General features: G+C 36.9%; 1 protein-coding gene across 13 annotated transcripts in view; it reads right to left on the bottom strand.

Moving 5' to 3' along the window:
* NOL4 (nucleolar protein 4) overlaps positions 1–19,355 on the bottom strand; it is a 244,241-nt gene that overhangs the window by 9,828 nt on the left and 215,058 nt on the right. For 2 of the 13 annotated variants that reach the window (XM_072949037.1, XM_072949039.1), the window contains exon 11: positions 14,440–14,489. The exons of 9 other annotated variants lie outside the window; for them this stretch is intronic. In XM_072949037.1, coding sequence (XP_072805138.1) covers positions 14,440–14,489 — 50 coding nt within the window. The remainder of the gene's footprint in view (positions 1–14,439; positions 14,490–19,355) is intronic. 2 more of the 13 variants (XM_072949038.1, XM_072949040.1) reach the window with 1 other exon arrangement.

Here is a 19,355-nt window from a genome sequence, read left to right as displayed (position 1 = left end):
GAACACAGTAGATTTAATGCAACTCATTCAAGTAAAGTTACCTCTAATATATGGGAACATTACTATTGCTATAAAAGTCACCATCTAACGTGGTGAAAAACATAATCTAAGTAGAATTGCTTATCAAAGTACTTTCCACACGAACGTTTGCTGAAAAAGAGAAAAAGTTATTGCCCATTTCCTAAATAAGGTTTGTTTTACCAGGAAATGTTTCAGTGAGTCTTGTGTTGGACATAAAATCTGTTCTAGCTGCATGCAACCTTCTCCTCCTTTTCTCCTTCACCTACACCCTCCACTCCCAAGTCGTGGCACTCTGAAATGTTTGGGTAACTGGCAATTCATTTAATGATTTTAAATAAGTGAGTGACATTTTCAGATTCAGGCCTTTAAACATGATGGGCCAGATAGGAAAATTTTTTTGTATATATATATATATATTTATATTTTTGTATATATAGACATATATATTGTTTATTGAGGCATAGTCAGTTTACGATGTTGTGTCAATTTCTGTACAGCATAATGCTTCAGTCACATATGAACATACATATATTCGTTTTCATATTCTTTTTCACTGTAAGTTACTACAATATATTGAATATAGTTCCCTGTGCTATATAGTAGGACCTTGTTGTTTATCTATTTTATATAAGTTAGTATCTGCAAATCTCGAACTCCCAATTTATCCCTTCCCACCCCCTTACCCACCCAGTAACCATAAGTTTGTTTTCTACGTCTGAGAGTCTGCTTCTGTTTTGTAAGTTTTTTTTTTCTTTTTTTTTTTTTAGAATTCACATATAAGTGATATCACAGTATTTTTCTTTCTCTTTCTGGGTTACTTCACGTAGAATGAGAATTCTAAGGTCCATCCATGTTGCTGCAAATGGCATTGTTTCATTCTTTTTTATGGCTGAGAAGTATTCCATTGTATAAATATACCACATCTTTATCCAGTCATCTTTTGATGGACAATTAGGTGTTTCCATGTCTTGGCTATTGTAAATAGTGCTGCTATGAACACTGGAGTGCATGTATCTTTTTGAATTAAGGTTCCCTCTGGATATATGCCCAGGAGTAGGATTGCTGGATCATGTGGTAAGTCTATTTTTAGTCTTTTGAGGCATCTCCATACTGGTTTCCACAGTGGCTGCACCAAACTACATTCCCACCCACAGTGTTGGAGGGTTCCCTTTTCTCCACACCCTCTCCAGCATTTATGGTCGGTGAACTTGTGAATGATGGCCATTCTGTCTTGTGTGAGATGATAAATCATTGTAGTTTTGCTTTGCATGTCTCTGATAATTAGTGATATTGAGCATTTTTTCATATGTCTATTGGCCATTTGTGTGTCTTCATTGGACAATTGCTTGTTTTGGTCCTCTGCCCATTTTTCGGATTGGGTCGTTTGTTTTTTCTTATTAAGTTGTATGAGCTATTTATATATTCTTGAAATTGAGCCTTTGTCAGTCACATCATTAGCAAATATTTTCTCCCATTCTGTAGTTTGTCTTTTTGCTTATGGTTTCCTTTGCTGTGCAAAAGCTTATAAGTTTAATTAGGTCCCATCTGTTTATTTTTGCTCTTATTTCCATCGCTGAGGAGACTGCCCTAGGAGAATGTTGCTAAGATTTGTGTCAGAAAATGTTTTGCGTATGTTTTCTTCTAGGAGATTTATCATGTCTATCTTTTCTTATATTTAACTCTTTAAGCCATTTTGGATTTATTTTTGTGTATGGGGTGAGGGAGTGTTCTAACTTCCATTGATTTACATACTGCTATCCAGTTTTCCCAGCACCACTTGCTAAAGAGACTGTCTTTTCTCCAAATATTCTTGCCTCCTTTGTTGAAAATTAATTGACCATAGGTCTGCAGATTTATTTCTGGGCTGTCTATTCTGTTCCATTGATCCATATGTCTGTTTTTATGCCAATACCATGCTGTTTTGATTACTGTAGCTCTATAGTACTGTCTAAAGTCTGGGAGGGTAATTCCTCCAGCTTCATTCTTTTTCTTCAATATTGCTTTGGCAATTCTGGGTCTTTCATAATTCCATATAAATCTTAGGATCATTTGTTCCAGTTCTGTAAAAAAAAAATGTCCTGGATAATTTAATAGGGATTGCATTAAATCTGTAGATTGCCTTGGGTAGAATGACCATTTTAATGATATTGATTCTTCCAATCCAAGAGCATGGGATATATTTCCATTTCTTTAAGTCTTCATTAATTTCCTTAATCAATGTTTTGTAGTTCTCCATGTATAAGTCTTTCACTGCTCTTATTTGTGATTTGATGACATTTTCTGTAGTGGTATGCTTAGATACCAAAACCAGACAAAGACACCACAAGAAAAAATTACAGGCCAATATTCCTGATGAACATAGATGAAAAAATCCTTAACAAAATATTAGCAAACTGAATTCAGCAATATAGTGGGAGGAGAACACGTCATGATCAAGCATGAGTTATTCCAGGGATGCAAGGATGGTTCAAATCCTGCAAATCAATCAATGTGATATAACAAAAACAAAGGATAAAAATCATATGATCAAATTAACAGATGAAGAAAAAGCATTTAACAAAATTCAACATCCATTTATGATAAAAAGTCACAAAAGGGTGAGTACAGAGGGAATGTATCTCAACATATTAAAGGCCATATGTAAGCCCAAGCTAACATCAAAGGTGAAAAGCTGAGAGCTTTTTCTCTAAGATCGCCCACTCTCACTTTTACTCAACATAGTACTGAAAGTCCTAACCAGATAAATTAGGCAAGAAAGAGAAATTAAAAGGCACTCAAGTTGGAAAGGAAGAAATAAAACTTTCACTAGTTGCAGATGCTATATTATGAATAGAAAACCCCAAAGATTTCACCAAAACTGTTAGAATTTAAAAATTCAGTGAAGTTGTAGGATACAAAATGAATATACAAAAACCTATTCTGTCTCTATATACTAATAATGAACTATGAAAAAGATAAATTAAGAAAATTACCATTTACAGTTGTATCAAAGTGAATAAAATATATTTTGTAATACAGGTCTACTAAAGAGAATGAAATTTTTTTTTTCTTAGAGGAGGTAACATTTTGCTTAATTTGGATTCAAATCTAGTTCCCTATCATCAAAATTAATTGTGTGTCCTCTGGCTAAGTTGGATCTGTACAGAGATTTTTCTCTATTTCACCTATGAAAATGTCTTCTAGACAGGTATTTTCCAAATACTGATATCAGCCCACGAGAATGATTTTAATTAAGCATATCCATCATGTGGAAATCATTGATAGCATTCTATTAGATTCTTCTCTTGATACTTGATTTTATATGTCAATGCATGCAGATTAATGACTTTCAAATGAAGATTAAGCTGGAAGCTCTTCAACTGAACACTTAGAGGATTTTGAAATACGGGAAGCTGCTTTTCACTTGCATCAAGGTCCAGAAAAACACTGAGCCTGTAGTATGTGCTCATAAATACATCCATTGGAAATGTGATTGGGAATGCAATTTTAATTTCTTGTTTTAACTTTGACAGTATGGGAAGTTTATAGAGCAGCTAACCATTAATTGTGATTCAGACAATGTTGGTTATTAGCAAAATGGCTTTACCACTACATAAGCTTCACATATAAGCAATGTTTTGCCTTGTATTTAGAGTGAATCCATCAAACGTTAATTCTGCAGCAAATGCTAATCTCCAAAGCCATTCAGTGTTTGATAATAAATCTTGAGGGCAGTTTTTCTTGTTCAGCAATAAAATTTTTACCACTAAGCCATCAAACTGCTGTGTGGTAGAAGTTAGAATATTTAGATTCTGACAAAATTTCACAGAACTGATGATAATTAAATAGATGAGGACAAATGAAGTTTAAACTTGATACCACTGTTTCAGTAACACTTGCTAGACTGAAATGTTTTCCACAATGTATCTACTGGTAAATAGTTCAAGGAATAACCATATGCCTTACATAAAAGCAATTCTGTAATTTTATCCAAATAAGCCTCTTTTTGCTTCATACATCTTAGAAGGTGCCACCTCAGGTTTTACTGAATTAGTTTTTTAACTTTGAAAACACACTTAGCAGAAGTTGTTGTACTCATACCATTCATCGATGCTAATTCTGTCACTTCAAATTCATTGATTCCTCGAATAAGCAACAAAGCAGTATCAGAAACACCTTAACTTATTCAGAGACAAGGGGAACCACTTGAAATCAGTTGCTTTTTTAATTAACTATTGATATTGCCAATATCTCAATTTCTTCAACCCCTTAAGCACTGTTTTTGCTATACTGCTAATAGTCAAACAAGTTTATTTCTCTGGACACATTTCTTTAGCTGCTTCAGCCCAACACTATTTAATAAATTCACCATCAACGAGTGAAGTGATTTTTTTTCCTAGTTTGATTAATATATGAGCCACTTAGTTTAATTGCATGTTCTTTTTATATTTCGATCAGGTGGTTTAATACAAGTATTCTGATAATATTTTCATACTTTTCTGCCAAACAGTGAAAAAAATTAACCATTATTCTTCAACATCTTGGCTAATTTAGCTTATGTATATAAAGCATCCAGCACAGGGCCTGGGCTCCAGCAGATACACATAACCAGATTCAACATGCTAATGAGTTAAATTTATATTCACAAGTGATTGCAAGGTAATTTGCTTTTCTAGTGCTATTCTTGACGACAGGATTACAGTAGCATCACAAAATGTGCTTTCCATTTCTTTTTCTTTTCCTCTCTTTTAGATCTGTTGGTCTAAAATGAAGATTATCTAGTCCCTGAAGTTTTGGTAAACCTCATTTGTAAAACCATCTGGGTCTGATTTCTTTAATGGAAAGATATTCTTATAATACTGATTCAATATATTTAATTTGGAATATCTATTCCTTTTTGAGTCCATATTGGTCAATTATATTTTTGTAAAACAGTATCTTGTATTTCTAAATTTTCAAGTATACTTGCATAAAGTTATTAATAAGGCTAAAACAATTTTTAATTATAAAATAGATTTTCTGCTTCCTTTCTCTTCATCTTGCCAGATATTTTTAACGTTCTTTCAAAGATTCTGTTTCTGATTTTGTTGATCTTCTGTTGCTTTTTTGTTTTCTACTTAATGTCTCCATTTATTTTCTTCTGTATGCCCATTCTCTCTCATCTGTTTCTAACTTTTTGAGTTAAATGACTAGCACATTAGTTTTCTATTTTTTTCTAATGTGTGTCAAAATACCACTTTCATTCCATCACACAACCTTAATGTGCAGTGTTTTCATCTTCATTAATTATAAATATTTCTGAACAAAATGCTATCAGCATAATGATGCTTTGGTTGTCACCATTCATTAGGTGGTCAGTATGTCTGAGAGAATGTTGTTATCAGATAGCTGGGGCAGGATCTAGACACAGCCAGACTAAATTTTAATTACTTTTTCAAATCCAAAGGTTTTTTTCTTTCTTTCCATCAGTTTCTGAGAGAAGTCTGTTAAGTCTATGGCTATGATTGCAGATGTGCCCATTTCTTCTTGTAATTTTGCTGATTTTTTATCTATTGATTTAAAGATTATGTTATTGGGACAGTAGTTTCTAGACGGTGACTTTCTCATGAAAATGTTCCTTTCATTTTTAGGTAGTAAATCTTTTATGCTCCAAAGCCTTTGTCTTAAAGCCAAATTTGACTTACTGTTACACACACACACAGACATGCATGTGGGCTCATATATATTATAAAAATTTCCTTTAAATTCTTCAAGATTCTTTTATATGGGTCTTTTCTATCAATGTAGAACTATATTTTATTTATGTATCCACCTAAGGACCTGTCCTGACCAAAAAAACAGATAATAACAGAGCAAGACTTTTAAAATGTTAATACAAGGACTGGGATCATGCCATCTTCAGGGAACTCATCCTTTGATTAAGAGAGAAGATCTGATGCTACAGTTCAGAGGGAACCATTTGTCTCTTCTGAAGTCTGTGTCAAACTAAACAAATTTTTAACCCATTTGGGTCTAACCTAATATGATTATGCTTTCAAGTCTTTAACTCCTCTTGACTTCAAATTTATTCTACTTAACAAACACTGATTATCAACATTAGGCTACCAAAAAAACAGGGTGTTTATCTATAAAACGTGTAACAAGTTACTGAGACACTCTACAGATATTTAAGAAAATACAAAAAGCAAGATATATATCATTGTCAAGGCCAAGTAGTTGTGTAAAGCGTCATGCAAAGGAGAAAGAGGAGTTTACAGATCATCCCTCTTCTTCCCCCCAAAGAAGTCTTCTTTCTAGCAAAACTAGGGATCAGATGCTGACAGCAATTACAGGTTGAATTAGAGATCCATTATAACATATTCCCATGCTGACTTGAAGGCAATTCTGATGGTTTAAACTGTGATTGTCAATATCCCATACATTAAAAAATTATACATGATTATCATGGGACAAGTTTAGTAGCCAAGTCTTTATATACTTCAAAATATAAATCTCTTGGATCTGCCTTTAAAAAGTCATCTATTAAATTTCCCTTTTACTAGATTTTCCTGTATTTTCACCTTTTTTCTATTGTCTTAGTCCATTTGTTTTATTTTATTTTCCTCATCTAAATGTTACCTTGCTAAAAAAGAAAAAAAAAAAAGAAAAAAAGAGGAAAACCACAGTTAAATATCTCAGGACTTTTGTTCTCATCTCAATGAGATGAGAGCACAGTTTTCTACACCATCAACTTTTCCTCCTTGGCTCTCACAGTCTTTCCTTACATTTGCTAATTCCTGCTGGTACTCAGCTTTGTAAACTGTCTGAGTTTATTTAGGGCGTGGTCTTTGTCCTTGAGCTTCAAATTCAGTATTTGGTAGAGACCTGGCTAATCATTTTGATGAACTGTGGATGACCTAAAAGTACGACTCAGCATTCCAGCAGAGTCTTGGAAATTTGTAAGCGGAAAGACTCATCACATGTTTCTGTCTTCCTCCTCTATTTTGCTTGTGAGAAAAGATAAAAATATTGCAGTAGGGAGACAGAAGAGTTACTTTTTAACTTAAGCTGATTCAAACATACTCTATGAGGGCATTATGAATTACTGTATTATTCAGGGGGTTATGTATTTACAAATATGCATGTTTTTTTAGTAACAGGAAGCAGTCCCTAAAGCCAGAAGAAAATGAAACATCCATAGAGAGCTCATTGGGTCAGAAATATCACAGTTGCTTGAACCATTGGGTTCTGATTTTCATGGCCACTGCTAATGTCTTAATTTTCTAGGAATTTCCAAGCATTAGTAGAAAGCATAGCAAACAAGGAGCATAAGATGAAAACGCCCAGAACGCCCTCAGGAAAGACTAGTTATCTGTTTTATTCCTTTACCCTTTTATACGTTTTAATTTTGTTCCATTTTTAAGGGAACAAAAAAACAATACGCCACATTTTAAATGTCAGTTATAAAATTATCTGTTTATGTGTATCTATTCAATCTATTTCAAGAAATATTTCAAGATCCTTGAAAGGAATAAATTGGATGAAAACTACCTGTGTTAAAGTATTGATAACTCAAATAGTAAAAACCTACTAGTAGATTTGGACTTGGACACAGGTTTCTTCTCCAAATGATAAAATCTCATTTGTTAGACACAAAAAAGGTGTAGCATATAGTGATAAGATTATAAAACTGGCATGTGAAAAACCTGGGCTCATGTCCTAATGCAGAAAACTAGCCTTGTGAATTTGGGCAAATCACCTGCCTTCTCTGAGATTCTCAACACTGCTGAATAGTAATCCTACTTTTGTCTGTTTCTCAGACTGTTGGAGCAAGGGGAGTGAAATTTGATTATGAGGGTTAAATGGTTCAATAAGATCTTTTTCTTAACTGGGACCCTACCTTTGCCTTAACTCCTCAGTGATGATAAAGGATTCAGGGATTACTTATGTTAAAGTCTAAAGATTTATTTAAACTGATGACTTACTATATTAATCAAGGTTCTCCAGAGTAACAGAACCAACAGAGGGTATATGTGTGTGTGTGTGAAATATATACACAATAAGGAACTGGCTTGATTATGGAGGCTGGGAAGTCCCAAGATCTGCAATGGGCAAGCTAGAGACCCAGGAGGGGTGATGGTGGAGCTCTAACCTGAGTCCTAAGGCCTAAGAACCAGGAAAGCTGATAAGTTCTAGCCCCAAAGCTGGGAGGCTCATGACCCAAGAACTGCTGATACTTCAGTTCGAGTCCAGAAGCAGGAAAAGACTAAAGCCCCTGCTCAAGCACTTAGGCAAAAGGCGTTTGCCCTTTCTTAGCCTTTTTGGTTCTATTCAGGTCTTCATTTGATTGGATAAGGCCCACGCACATTAGAGAAGGCAATCTCCTTTGCCTAGCCCACCAACTGAAATGTTAATTTCACTCAGGACCACCCTCCCGGATGCACCCGGAATAATGTTTGGCCGGTCCAGGTGACATAAAATAACATCCTATTCATGTATCTTATTCAATGTAATTTTCCTTCTGATCTCAAATGGCAGATATTCTAAATTACACTTTTCTTTTTGGTAGGGGGAGGTAGTTAGGCTTATTAACTCTTAGAGGAGGTACTGGGTATTGAATCCAGGTCCACATGCATGCTAAGCACACACTCTACCCCTTGAGTTATACCCTTCCCGCTAAATTATTTTTTTAGATAGTTACCCAAGACAAGGTGAACAAATAAGAGCTGGCTTTTCTATATGCTCAATAGGAATATGAATTATTTTAAATTCTTGGATATTGGACAAACACCCACCTAGTGTTTATATACCACAATGATTAAAAAACTTAGGGTAACAACAACTATAGCAGAAATGCCGATGGCTCACGAGGCAGGGTTTACGTGAATTAGTAACCCCAGTTCTGGAAGGGTTATTACTTCACTAATAATTACCAATCCAATGATAGTTAATAACTGTAATACTGTAATATTACAATAATGTTATAAAATCCAATATTGACTCTCAGCTTGGTGATTACATTAGAGAATAATACTTTAGTAAAAATTCCTTAAAGTATAATAGTGAATTTGTCTCACTGTTTTAAAGGACAAAATGAATTTTTAAAATAAAATTTCCAGTATCCTCATCAGTCTCAGTAACCTGAAAAATATGCTACCATTTCAATTTATGTGTTTTAAATCCCTCAAAGTTCACTCTAAATAAATAATATAGAACTCATAGAATAAAGTGTTCTTGTAGGAGCCTATATATATATACACACATAAATATAAGTTTGTAAGTTATATATGCATAGAAAAGTACAAATGAGATGGTTTAGTCTGAAATTTGTTTTCAAAATTTTCAGAGAGCAGTCTGTTTTACTTTATTGTCTTGCACAAAAAGGTTTTATCAATATTTTCAGGAGATGGATAAATGGTATATATATCCTTGGTAAGTTTTACACTTTTTGCCTTGGAAGTGAGGGTGAACATGGGATGGGGTAGATACTGCTACCTCTGAAGTATGTATTTTGCATTTAGAGTCTAATAATCAGAGGTTAAGAAGAAGAGAAAAATCAAATCACTAACTTTGAGAAAGAATAAGACTATTACAGTAACTATAATTGAACCAAGTCTATTGAATCATCAAATTGAAACTAAGGTCAGCAAGCGTGGCTATTCTGCATGTTTAAAAAGAATGTCCAAGAGTGGTTCCAGCATCATGGCAGCTTAAGATGTTGCTCCTTTTCGTCCCCATTTTTGAACAGTAAATTAGACATTTGTCCATGAACATCCAAGTTCATGAAGCAAACCAATCACCCTCTTTATCTCAACTTCCCTAAGACACAGTATAATAAAGTTGGCAGAAATCAAAGATAAGGAGAGAATCCTAAAAGCAAAAGCAGGGGGATAAAGATCATAGCCTACAAAGGAACCCCCTTCTAGGCTGTCAGATTTCTCAGGCCAGGAGAGAATGGAACGACATATGCAAAGTGTTCAAGACTGGCAAAGTTACCCTTGAGACATGAAGGAATAATAAAGATTTCCTCAGGGAAAACATCTGAGGGAGTGTATTACCAGTAGACATACCGTGCCAGAAATGCTGAAATCAGGTCTTAAAACTGAAAGGATGCAAATCAATGCTAAGAAGAGATGAAAATATACAACATACTGGTAACACAAAGGTAAATATAATGATATTAAAAATATAGCTACTCTAACTTAATACAAAAGATAGTGGTAAATTATGATATAAAAATATAAAAGGGGGAGTAAACAGGTAACGCTTTCGTAGACAGAAACAAAAACTACAGAAATATGAAACAACCAGAAAACAATACGATGCTGTGGGTAAGTCCTTGCATATCAATGACAACTCTAAATGTGACAGAGGGACTCAAGCTAGCGGAGTAAGAAGACACTGAGCTCACTTCCTCTCGCGTGCACACCAACATCACACCTACTTACAGAGCAACTGTCTGTGAGAATGACTTCAACAATAGCAGAAAAGACTTCCCACAACTGAAGATACGAAGGACCCACACATGGAAGGGACAGCACGACCACAGAGTTCCTCCCTGAGGAGCAAGGAGATACTTGCACTGGGAAGATGAAGCCCCGGGAAGCTGGGCTTTAAACAAATAAAGCTTACACTCAGGAGAGCTGAAAGGCTATTGGAAATAGACTCTGCTACTAAAAGGCACGCATAAAAGTTCACCTCGGAGTTCCAGCACAGAGGCAATGACTGGGTCAGACCCACTTTTTGATCGTGGAGAGCCTCTTGAAAGGCAGGAGGCGGCAAGGACTCCTAACAGTAATCAGTCTGACCACACCAGAAGGGTGCAGGGAGCATCCAGCTCTGGTGACCAGAGTGGGGCATGCTCCTGGGCCCCATGTAAGGGTACCCCTCCAAGATCGGGAGACAGGCAGGCCTACATAAGACACAGAAATAAACACAGAAGTTAGGTAAAATGAAGAGGCAGAGAAATATGTTCCAAATGAAGGAATACGACAAAACTCCAGTAGAAGAGGTAAATGAAATGGAGATGAGCATTCTCCCTGATACGAAATTCAAAGTAATGATTATAAACATGCTCAATGATCTTGTGCGAAGGATGAATAAACACAGAACATCAACAAGCAGAAAAGGAAAGAGCCAATGAGAGCTGAAGAATATAATTAACTGAAATGAAAATAAAACACTAGAGAGAGTCAACAGAAGTCTGGATGACACAGAAGAATGGATCAGTGATCTGGAAGACAGTAGCAGAAATCATCCAAGCTGAACAGAAAAAAGGAAAATTTTTAAAGAGACTAGTTTAAGGGACTGCTAGGCAATATCAACCACATTCACATTATAGGGGTTCCAGAAAGAAGAGAGAGAAATGGGCAGAGAATGTATTGGAAAAAATAGGTGAAATCTATCTAATCTGGGGAAAGAAACAGACATCCAGTCCAAGAAGCAGAGTCCCAAACAAGGTGAACTGAAAGAGGTCCACACCAAGACCCATTATAATTAAAACAGCAAAAATTAAAGTTACGAAGAGACTGTTTATACAGGGAACTCCTGTAAGATCATTACCTGGCTTTTCAGCAGAAACTTGAAGACCAAAAGTGAGTGGCATGATACATTCAAAGTTCTGAAAGAAAAAACCTACAAACAAGAATGTTACTTGACAAAGTTATTATTTGTAATTTGGAGATAAACTCTTAACTTTTGTTTGTAACACTCTTTAGCACCACTAAATCAACCTTACAATACAATGTTAAAAGGGACTTCCCTAAGCATCAAAGAAAAGGCCACAATTAGAAATAAGAAAATTATGATAGGAAAAAAATTAAACCCACTGGCAAAGGCAAACATATACTAAAGGTAGTGGATCACACAGTTACAGAGCTGGTAGGAAGGTTAAAGATGACAGTAGTAAAAGCAGCCATGTCTACAGTAAGTAGATAAGGGATCTGTGAAGCAAAAGTATGCAAAATAGGTCAAAAACATAAAACACTGGTGATGTAAACTGGTTCAGTCACTATGGAGAACAGGATAGTTCAAAAAAATCAGAACTGTCATATCAGCCAGCAGTCCCACTTCTGGGTATATAGCCAGAGAAAATAAAAACAGGATATTGAAGAGAGAGCACCACTCCCACATGTAGTGCTGCAGCATTATTCACCCTGGCCAGATATGTGAACAACCTAAGTGTCGATGGATGGATAAACAAATAGTGGGGTGTGTGTATGTATATACACATATACATGCATACACACACTATAATGTACAATACAATAATATGCAATACAGTATTCAGCCATGAGAAAGGAGGAGATCCTGCCATTTGCAACAACATGGATGGACCCTGAGACCGTTATACTAAGTAAGTCAGACAGAGTAAGACAAATGCTGTATGATATCACTTATACTTAAAAATCTAAAAAGTCAAATTCATAAAAATATATCGCAGCATGGTGGTTACAAGGGGCTGAGGGTGGTGGAATTTGGGGAAATGTTAAGGGTACAAACTTGAAACAAGTAGTGAATAAGCTCTACTGTACAGCATAGGATTATAGACAACAATATTGTATTTTAAACTTCAAAGATGCTAAGAGACTAAGACTGAGATGTTTGCAACCCCACCCCCCAAAAAGAAATAATAATTATTTGGCGTGATAGAGGTGTTAGCTAATGCTATGGTGGTTATCACACTGCAATATATAAATGTATCAAATTGATAACCATAAACTTACAGTGTTATATGTCCATTACAGCTCAATAAAATAAATATCCACATTTAATTTAGAACTATCCAAAACTATGAAGGAAGCAAAGACTCGTGAAATACTAGCCTTATTATCCTTTCAGTCAATAAACCTTGGGGGTAAAAATATAAATTCAAGAAATACAGATTTTTAAGAAGCAGTGTTTGGAGAGAGAGCACACCTGCCTGCCTTTCCTCAGTAATCTCTTATCACATTTTTGCTTTGCTTTGTCAAAAATCAAGGGATTGAAATGTTAAACATGACTGTTTTTATGAATGTAGACAAAATATTTTCTTGTATGTGAAGGGAACTGGGGTTGATGACATCACTCCCTGGAGGTTAATGCCGTCCTCCCAATTTCTCACCTTTGTTTTTAAGTCGCTTTAAAAGCAAATGAATGTTTTACAGGAAAACAGAAGAAATCATGGGAACGGACTGCAACTGGACAGAGCAGTGGAAGATGAGGATGCGGAAGAGGCAGGTACCTTATAAACACACAAGACCATGTCTGTTTGGAAAGATGACAGCAGACACACACTGTATGGCGTTCCTCACAATTATAGACACATGTGTGTTTATAAATATGTTTTCAGGAACAGTGTTAACATAATTATCCCTACAATATTGCTTCAAAGGACAATAGAGATACATGTATAATGCCCAAAATAGGAACCAGAAAAATTCCTAAATGTCAAGTAGGGTCCAGGCTACCTTTAGATAGTCAGAGTCTCCAAAAGGATTATATTCCCTAATGGGTTTAAGTTATCAGAAATAATTTGTTTCTCTGTGTGACCACTGAGATACTGGTCAGAATGTTAGTCATCGCACACTTAATTTTGTAATCTGTTGTTAATTCTGGATTTGAGTGAGTGAACCCAGGAGCAACTCAGGAAGCAGAAGGGCACTGTGTGAATGCACAAACACATTCACTTCCAAATGTTCCAGCAACTACACGGATGGGAGGAAAGGTTTCAGAAAAAGCCTTTGTGTATTAGCCAAGCCAAACGTCATTTTAAATGACTGTGCACCTTAAAATCGCAAGAGGAGATACTAGCATTGTAATTGTAATCATTCTTGGCATCTACATTTTTTAATATGAAAGAGAAAAGAAACAAGGCAACTCTGGCCTTCCTACCCTCTTAGAATGACTCGGGCAGTCAGATCAAAGATCTGTAGCGAGGCTAAGGGGGCAGCCTGGTGCCTGTGTCTGAAAGGTACATCCATACCTGGACCCAGGGCAGAGGAGTACAGACAGCGGCTAATTCAATTTCCATCCCGACTTCCTCGAAAGGTAGAACATTCTGAACTCCCTGCCAAGAGAGCTCCTTCCTGAATAGCAGAGGGCTGGCAAGGCCAAGATAATTTAACTGCTCTGTTCAGATAGAGTCCCAGAGGACGTGTCAAAGTTCAAAGGAGGTTGTTAAGAAAAACAACCCAAGCCAACCAGAATGAACTCACGGCACCTGGAAAGCCCCTGAGTGGTATACCAGCAGGCTCAGGAAGAAAGGTCCCAAAATACTAAAGTCTGCTCTTCATTCCATCCCTTCGGCGAGCAGACACAAACACAAAATTCTCAAGGGACCTTAAAACGTACATAAGCTCCATTTTACTGTAGAGAACAGGCTTTTTAGAGAAGCTGCCGTCAGAAAAGCCTGATCAATACTGAGCTGTAAAACCCAATTACATGTGCTGGCTCGTGCAGGGAAAACACAGGGTCACTCACCTGTCTCTTCAGAACCCTTGCTCTGAGGCTCCCTGACCTACCGAAACCTGCTGGAAGATATGAGGGCTCAGTCAGATAAAACGGAAAGATGCTTCCCTTTATTCTGCAGATAATTCATAGCATTTTCCTTTCAACTGGCAAATGGTTAACATCATTTCCAGTCATTAAAATTGACAAATAAGCACCATCTCCCCGAATCTCAGTGCATATGTGTGCAAAAAATTCACAGTCTCAGCTGAATGCTAGGTTATTATGGTATATGTGGTGGAGCTGGAAAAACAATGAACTCGGTGGCAAAACTGTGGTCACATTTCAGGCACGTGGAGTCTGAGCTTGCTTTCTCTAAACGCACAACTCCAAATTCTGTTACAACAAAACTTTTAAAATGTGTTTTTTTCTAGCTTTAAAGTAATCCCAGCTTATGTCAAAGAGGGTCTCACTACTTCTGTTACACATTATTAGCTCTTCTCAAACCCTTAAAATAACTGAAAATTACTTAAAAACTGAGCAGTTTGAATTAAAAGCATTACTCTTTAAGAATCACCATTTACATTTTCATAAGGTTATTCGCTGACCCCACTTATTTCATTGAGGAGTGAATGATATGTACATAATTAAATGCAAGGAGCCTGATGGAATAAATGTAGGAAAAAAGGTCTTCTGCAACACTGAAACCATCCAAAGGTCAATATAATGGACCTAGAATCAGCACTGGTCAATAGAAAATTCCCTGGTGATGGAAACGTCCTGTGCTGTTCAATCCCATAGCCACTTGGGCAGTTGAACACACGAACTGTGTCCCAGTGTGACTGAGGAACTGAATTTTACATCTTATTTAATTTCATTAATGTCAATGTCAGTAGCCACATATGGCTAGTGGCTATCATACCAGATATCATGGATCTTGATAAACTTACATTTGAAAGCAATGGAAAATAATCAAAATAAGGATACAGATCAGCAGGGATTAGAGTAGGAAAATATCCTGATTAAGCCCTCAAAGGAACACACGTGGGAGAAATGGGCTAAGAATTGGCAGTCCCAGTAAGTTGGACATAGTGGGAACTTCCTTTGTAGCTAGAGATTTTCCCATCACTGTGTGCTGTAGAATGCTTTGACAGATCACTGGGATATAGTACCTGCGTAATCCCAATTACACTGCCTTCATTCAGGTCACTCAGTTATCCTTCATGTATGATGTTATTATCACGTGGATTTCCCCATTGTGTAAAGGGGATATAAATGAACCAGATGGCATTGCTTAACTTCTGTGAATTACTGGTAGGTTCTACTCTATAAAATCATTATCTATACAGTTTTATAAAATCAATCTTATGCATTTTTCAGCCCAGAATCACCCAGCAGGTCTCCTGGAACAGAACGGTTTCCTCCCCGCATACCTGCACTTCTTCTTTGCATTTGATTAGTGAGCCACACGTTATTAAAAAGGTAAGGTAAAAGTAGAAAGTGCACCTTTCCAGTTCCCTCAATAACTATGATAAACATTTCTTTCCTGAATCAGGAGACTTAAACTGAATACATTTTAAAACAGAATTTATGTGAGGATTTCAAAATATTTGTCTCCAATGTTTGATGTGAAATACTCTTCCAATATTGTGCTCTTCAGAGGATTAAGAGAAAAAGAGAGCAAACTTGACATACTCAACTTCAGCTGATTATCCCCATGCTCAATTTTAGATTTAATTAAATTCTCCAAAGAGGCACAATATTTTGTTGGAATGATGTCTTTCACTGACTCATTCATTTATCCATTTACTATTTATCGAGCACTAATATAAGCTGGTTACCTACTGACACGGATGACATGATTGTCAAAAAAAAGTCACCTGGCTTGCTCTCAAGCTATGTACAATCTAGTATAAAAAAGAGCACACAACAGGTTAAAAAAGAGATGTGCTATGGTATCATGGAAACATGCAGGAGGAAAACTTCATGGGTGGGACAACCAGGAAATAATCGTAAAGAAGGTAATAAATAGCAGGTATGAATCAGGTGCAGGGGAGGGCATTTCCGTACGAGAAAACCCCAGAAACAGACAATAAGTAGGAGGTTTCGTGGGATGCCTGGATCCAGCAAGCTATCTGGGAGACAACTGGGTATAAAATCTAAAGTTCAAGGCAAAGCATGGGGGGAGGATTATGTAGCTCTTGGCATATTCTGAAGTTGAAACCAAGAGAGTTCGTGGGCTCTCTTTGAGCAGCATGTAGGACAAGAGGACTAAAGGGACAAGGGCAGGATGCTAGGAGAATCCCGGCAGGGAAGGGCAAGAGGACAGGGAAAAGGCTCATGAAGGCAGCGGGAGAAGAATTAGCCAGTGACAAGGTGACACGGAAGCCAAGAGAGGATGTTTCAAAGCTCTAGTCATCCACAGATTCAAAGATATCCAAGGGAAGATAAAGGGCAAAAATAATTTTTTTAGTTTGGTAATAAGTGGACTCACTGATAGACTTGACCTGACCAGGTCCAGCAAGATGGTGGGGAGAAGCCAGTTACAGCAGATTGAAGAGTAAACAGTAGGTGAGACTGGAGTATGGTAGATGAACAGAAGCATGCCTTTGAACTCTTCAGATGAGAAGTGATGTTTTACAATATTGATGCCGGGGGACAGCACTAACCACATACAAAGCCAACTAGACCACCATGAACCAGGTCTAGTGTGGCGGTGAATCTTATAGCCAAGTTCCCTTAGACGCATAATTACAGGCCCTGATCCAAAGCATCTTAATAGCTCACAATCCTGAATATTAGTGAGGGGCAAAGAAAATCATGGTTATAAAGATCTGGGCAAACTAGAAATTGCTACACAAATGTTAGTCATTATGATCATTATTACTACAATTTGGTCTTGTTAGATCACGATCTATCAGCCCAGTTTATAGGAGAGATGAAAAACAAACTGAAGAGTCTGTCCAGTGGCGTTCACAGAGAGGAAACATCAATAGCTCACTTATGCATTATGCATATAATTTAGACGCAACAGATCCAGCGGATAAGGACAGCAAAGAATTGCCCTCTTTAGACAGCTCAACAGGAACTTCCTGACGGAAAGCGTTCCAAAGTCCTATGTAATTGGATGTGACAATAATGGGAGGATTGGCTGCTTGCTTCTCATTTCAGTGGGATAATTTGAATAAGTTCTTTATAAAAATTGTAACTGCTGTCAAGTTGATAACACTCCAACTTGAAAATTTGGACTGTTGGATGCAGACCTTTGCCAGCTCTAAACAAATGGAGGTTGGCTCACAAAGGATTTGAAGAAGCCCCTTTCCACGCTATGAAGTCTCCAACTTCCAAGCTATTCCTATTGCTACTATATTCAGACTTATGCAGGAGTTTATAAAACTCTTTGCAACCTTCTTTCACCCAGAGTTTTCAGATTCAGCCAGTCTTTGTTTTAAATCTAAGATAACCCATTCACCTGTTGTCCAATATACATAAATAATTCTCTTTGTGTTTTTTGACTCTGTCAGTAAGTGGTCTATTTTAAAATTCTGTTCACTCATTAAGCCAATATGATCAAGCACTTACTAGATCTCTGGCCTTATTCAGGGGATGTAAGACTAAATAAGACAGAGTTTCTGCTTTCAAGGAAACACCTATTTAGGGAAAAATATTTGAAAACCTATGTCCCAATTCAATGAGATAAATGCTAGAATAAAGGCACCTGCAGGAGAGTGGTGAGATGGAGTAAGGTTTCACAGAGGAAGTACCATTTAATGTCTTAAAGAATTCTGATGTTTAGACAAAAGGAGGAGAAATATTTTACCTTTTTGATCTGTTAGCTTCTTGAGGTCAGTGATTCTGTCTTATTTACCTTTTTTTCCTCTTAAAGTACCTGTTATAGTCAGACTATTTGCATTCCCCTGCCCCTCCTCCCCCCAAATTCATTTGCTGAAACCTAATCTCCAGTGTGATGGTGTTAGATGGTACAGCATTCGGGAGGGGATTAGGTCATGAGGGTGGAGCCCTCATGAATGGGATTAGTGCCCTAGTAAGAGAAAGATGTCAGAGAGATCCCCTACTCCACTGCATGAAAGGGACAGTGAAAAGATGGCCGCCTGTGAACCAGGGAGCAGGCTCTCAACAGACAGCAAATCTGCCAGCACCTCAGACTTGGACTTCCCTGCCTCCAGAACTGTGAGAAATAAATGTGTGGTGTTTAAGCTGCCCAGTCCGTGGTATTTATGTTACAGCAGCCTGAAGAGACTAAAAGTACTTCTTACAGTGATTTGAACATGAGAACCCAAAAGTATTTGTTAAATCCAAATGCTGTGAAGATGACCCTTTTCATTCTTCTGCCTTCTCACTCTTTTTGAACAAAGTATAACCTGCAACATTCATGTCTTATTGCATTAGTTCAAAAGGTTCTACAAATATTCTATCTCCTTCAATCTTGGCCCTCTTATTTATGCTACCAACCTGTGTTATTTCATTAATAAAATTCTGATTGTCTTGTCTGCTTTATAAATTAAGTCAGATGTGTGTACCTAATTCAAATTGGTCTCCTGAAAGTGGTTGCTCCCTTCCCCACACTTTTCAGAAAATCTGGACAAAACCTAAAATTCTCAAACTTGGATTAACTGGCATTGTCAACCATCAGCTATGAGGCTGGCATCTCACAGAATGCTAATCTGCCACGATGCCTTTTTAGCTCCCGAGATTCATGTATATGGATGTACTTTTCTTTCTCCACAGTTCCAAATCTGCTACAGGGGATGACGATTCTGATGTCTTAAAAGTGGAAAAAAGTAAGCCAAAGATAATACCATTTTTAAACTTCAGAATGTTTGGGGTTCCCAGAATTTATGAAGAAAAATCCCCAAATAAAGGAATTTGCAGGCCTGATCAGTCCAGGTGCCTTTCCACAGGTAAAACAAGCAAAGACTAAAAATCAT

Source organism: Vicugna pacos, chromosome 24 (assembly GCF_048564905.1).
Source record: "Vicugna pacos chromosome 24, VicPac4, whole genome shotgun sequence".
Lineage (NCBI taxonomy): Eukaryota > Metazoa > Chordata > Mammalia > Artiodactyla > Camelidae > Vicugna > Vicugna pacos.
Note: the sequence above shows the minus strand (reverse complement) of the source record. Positions and strands in the feature narration are given on the sequence as shown.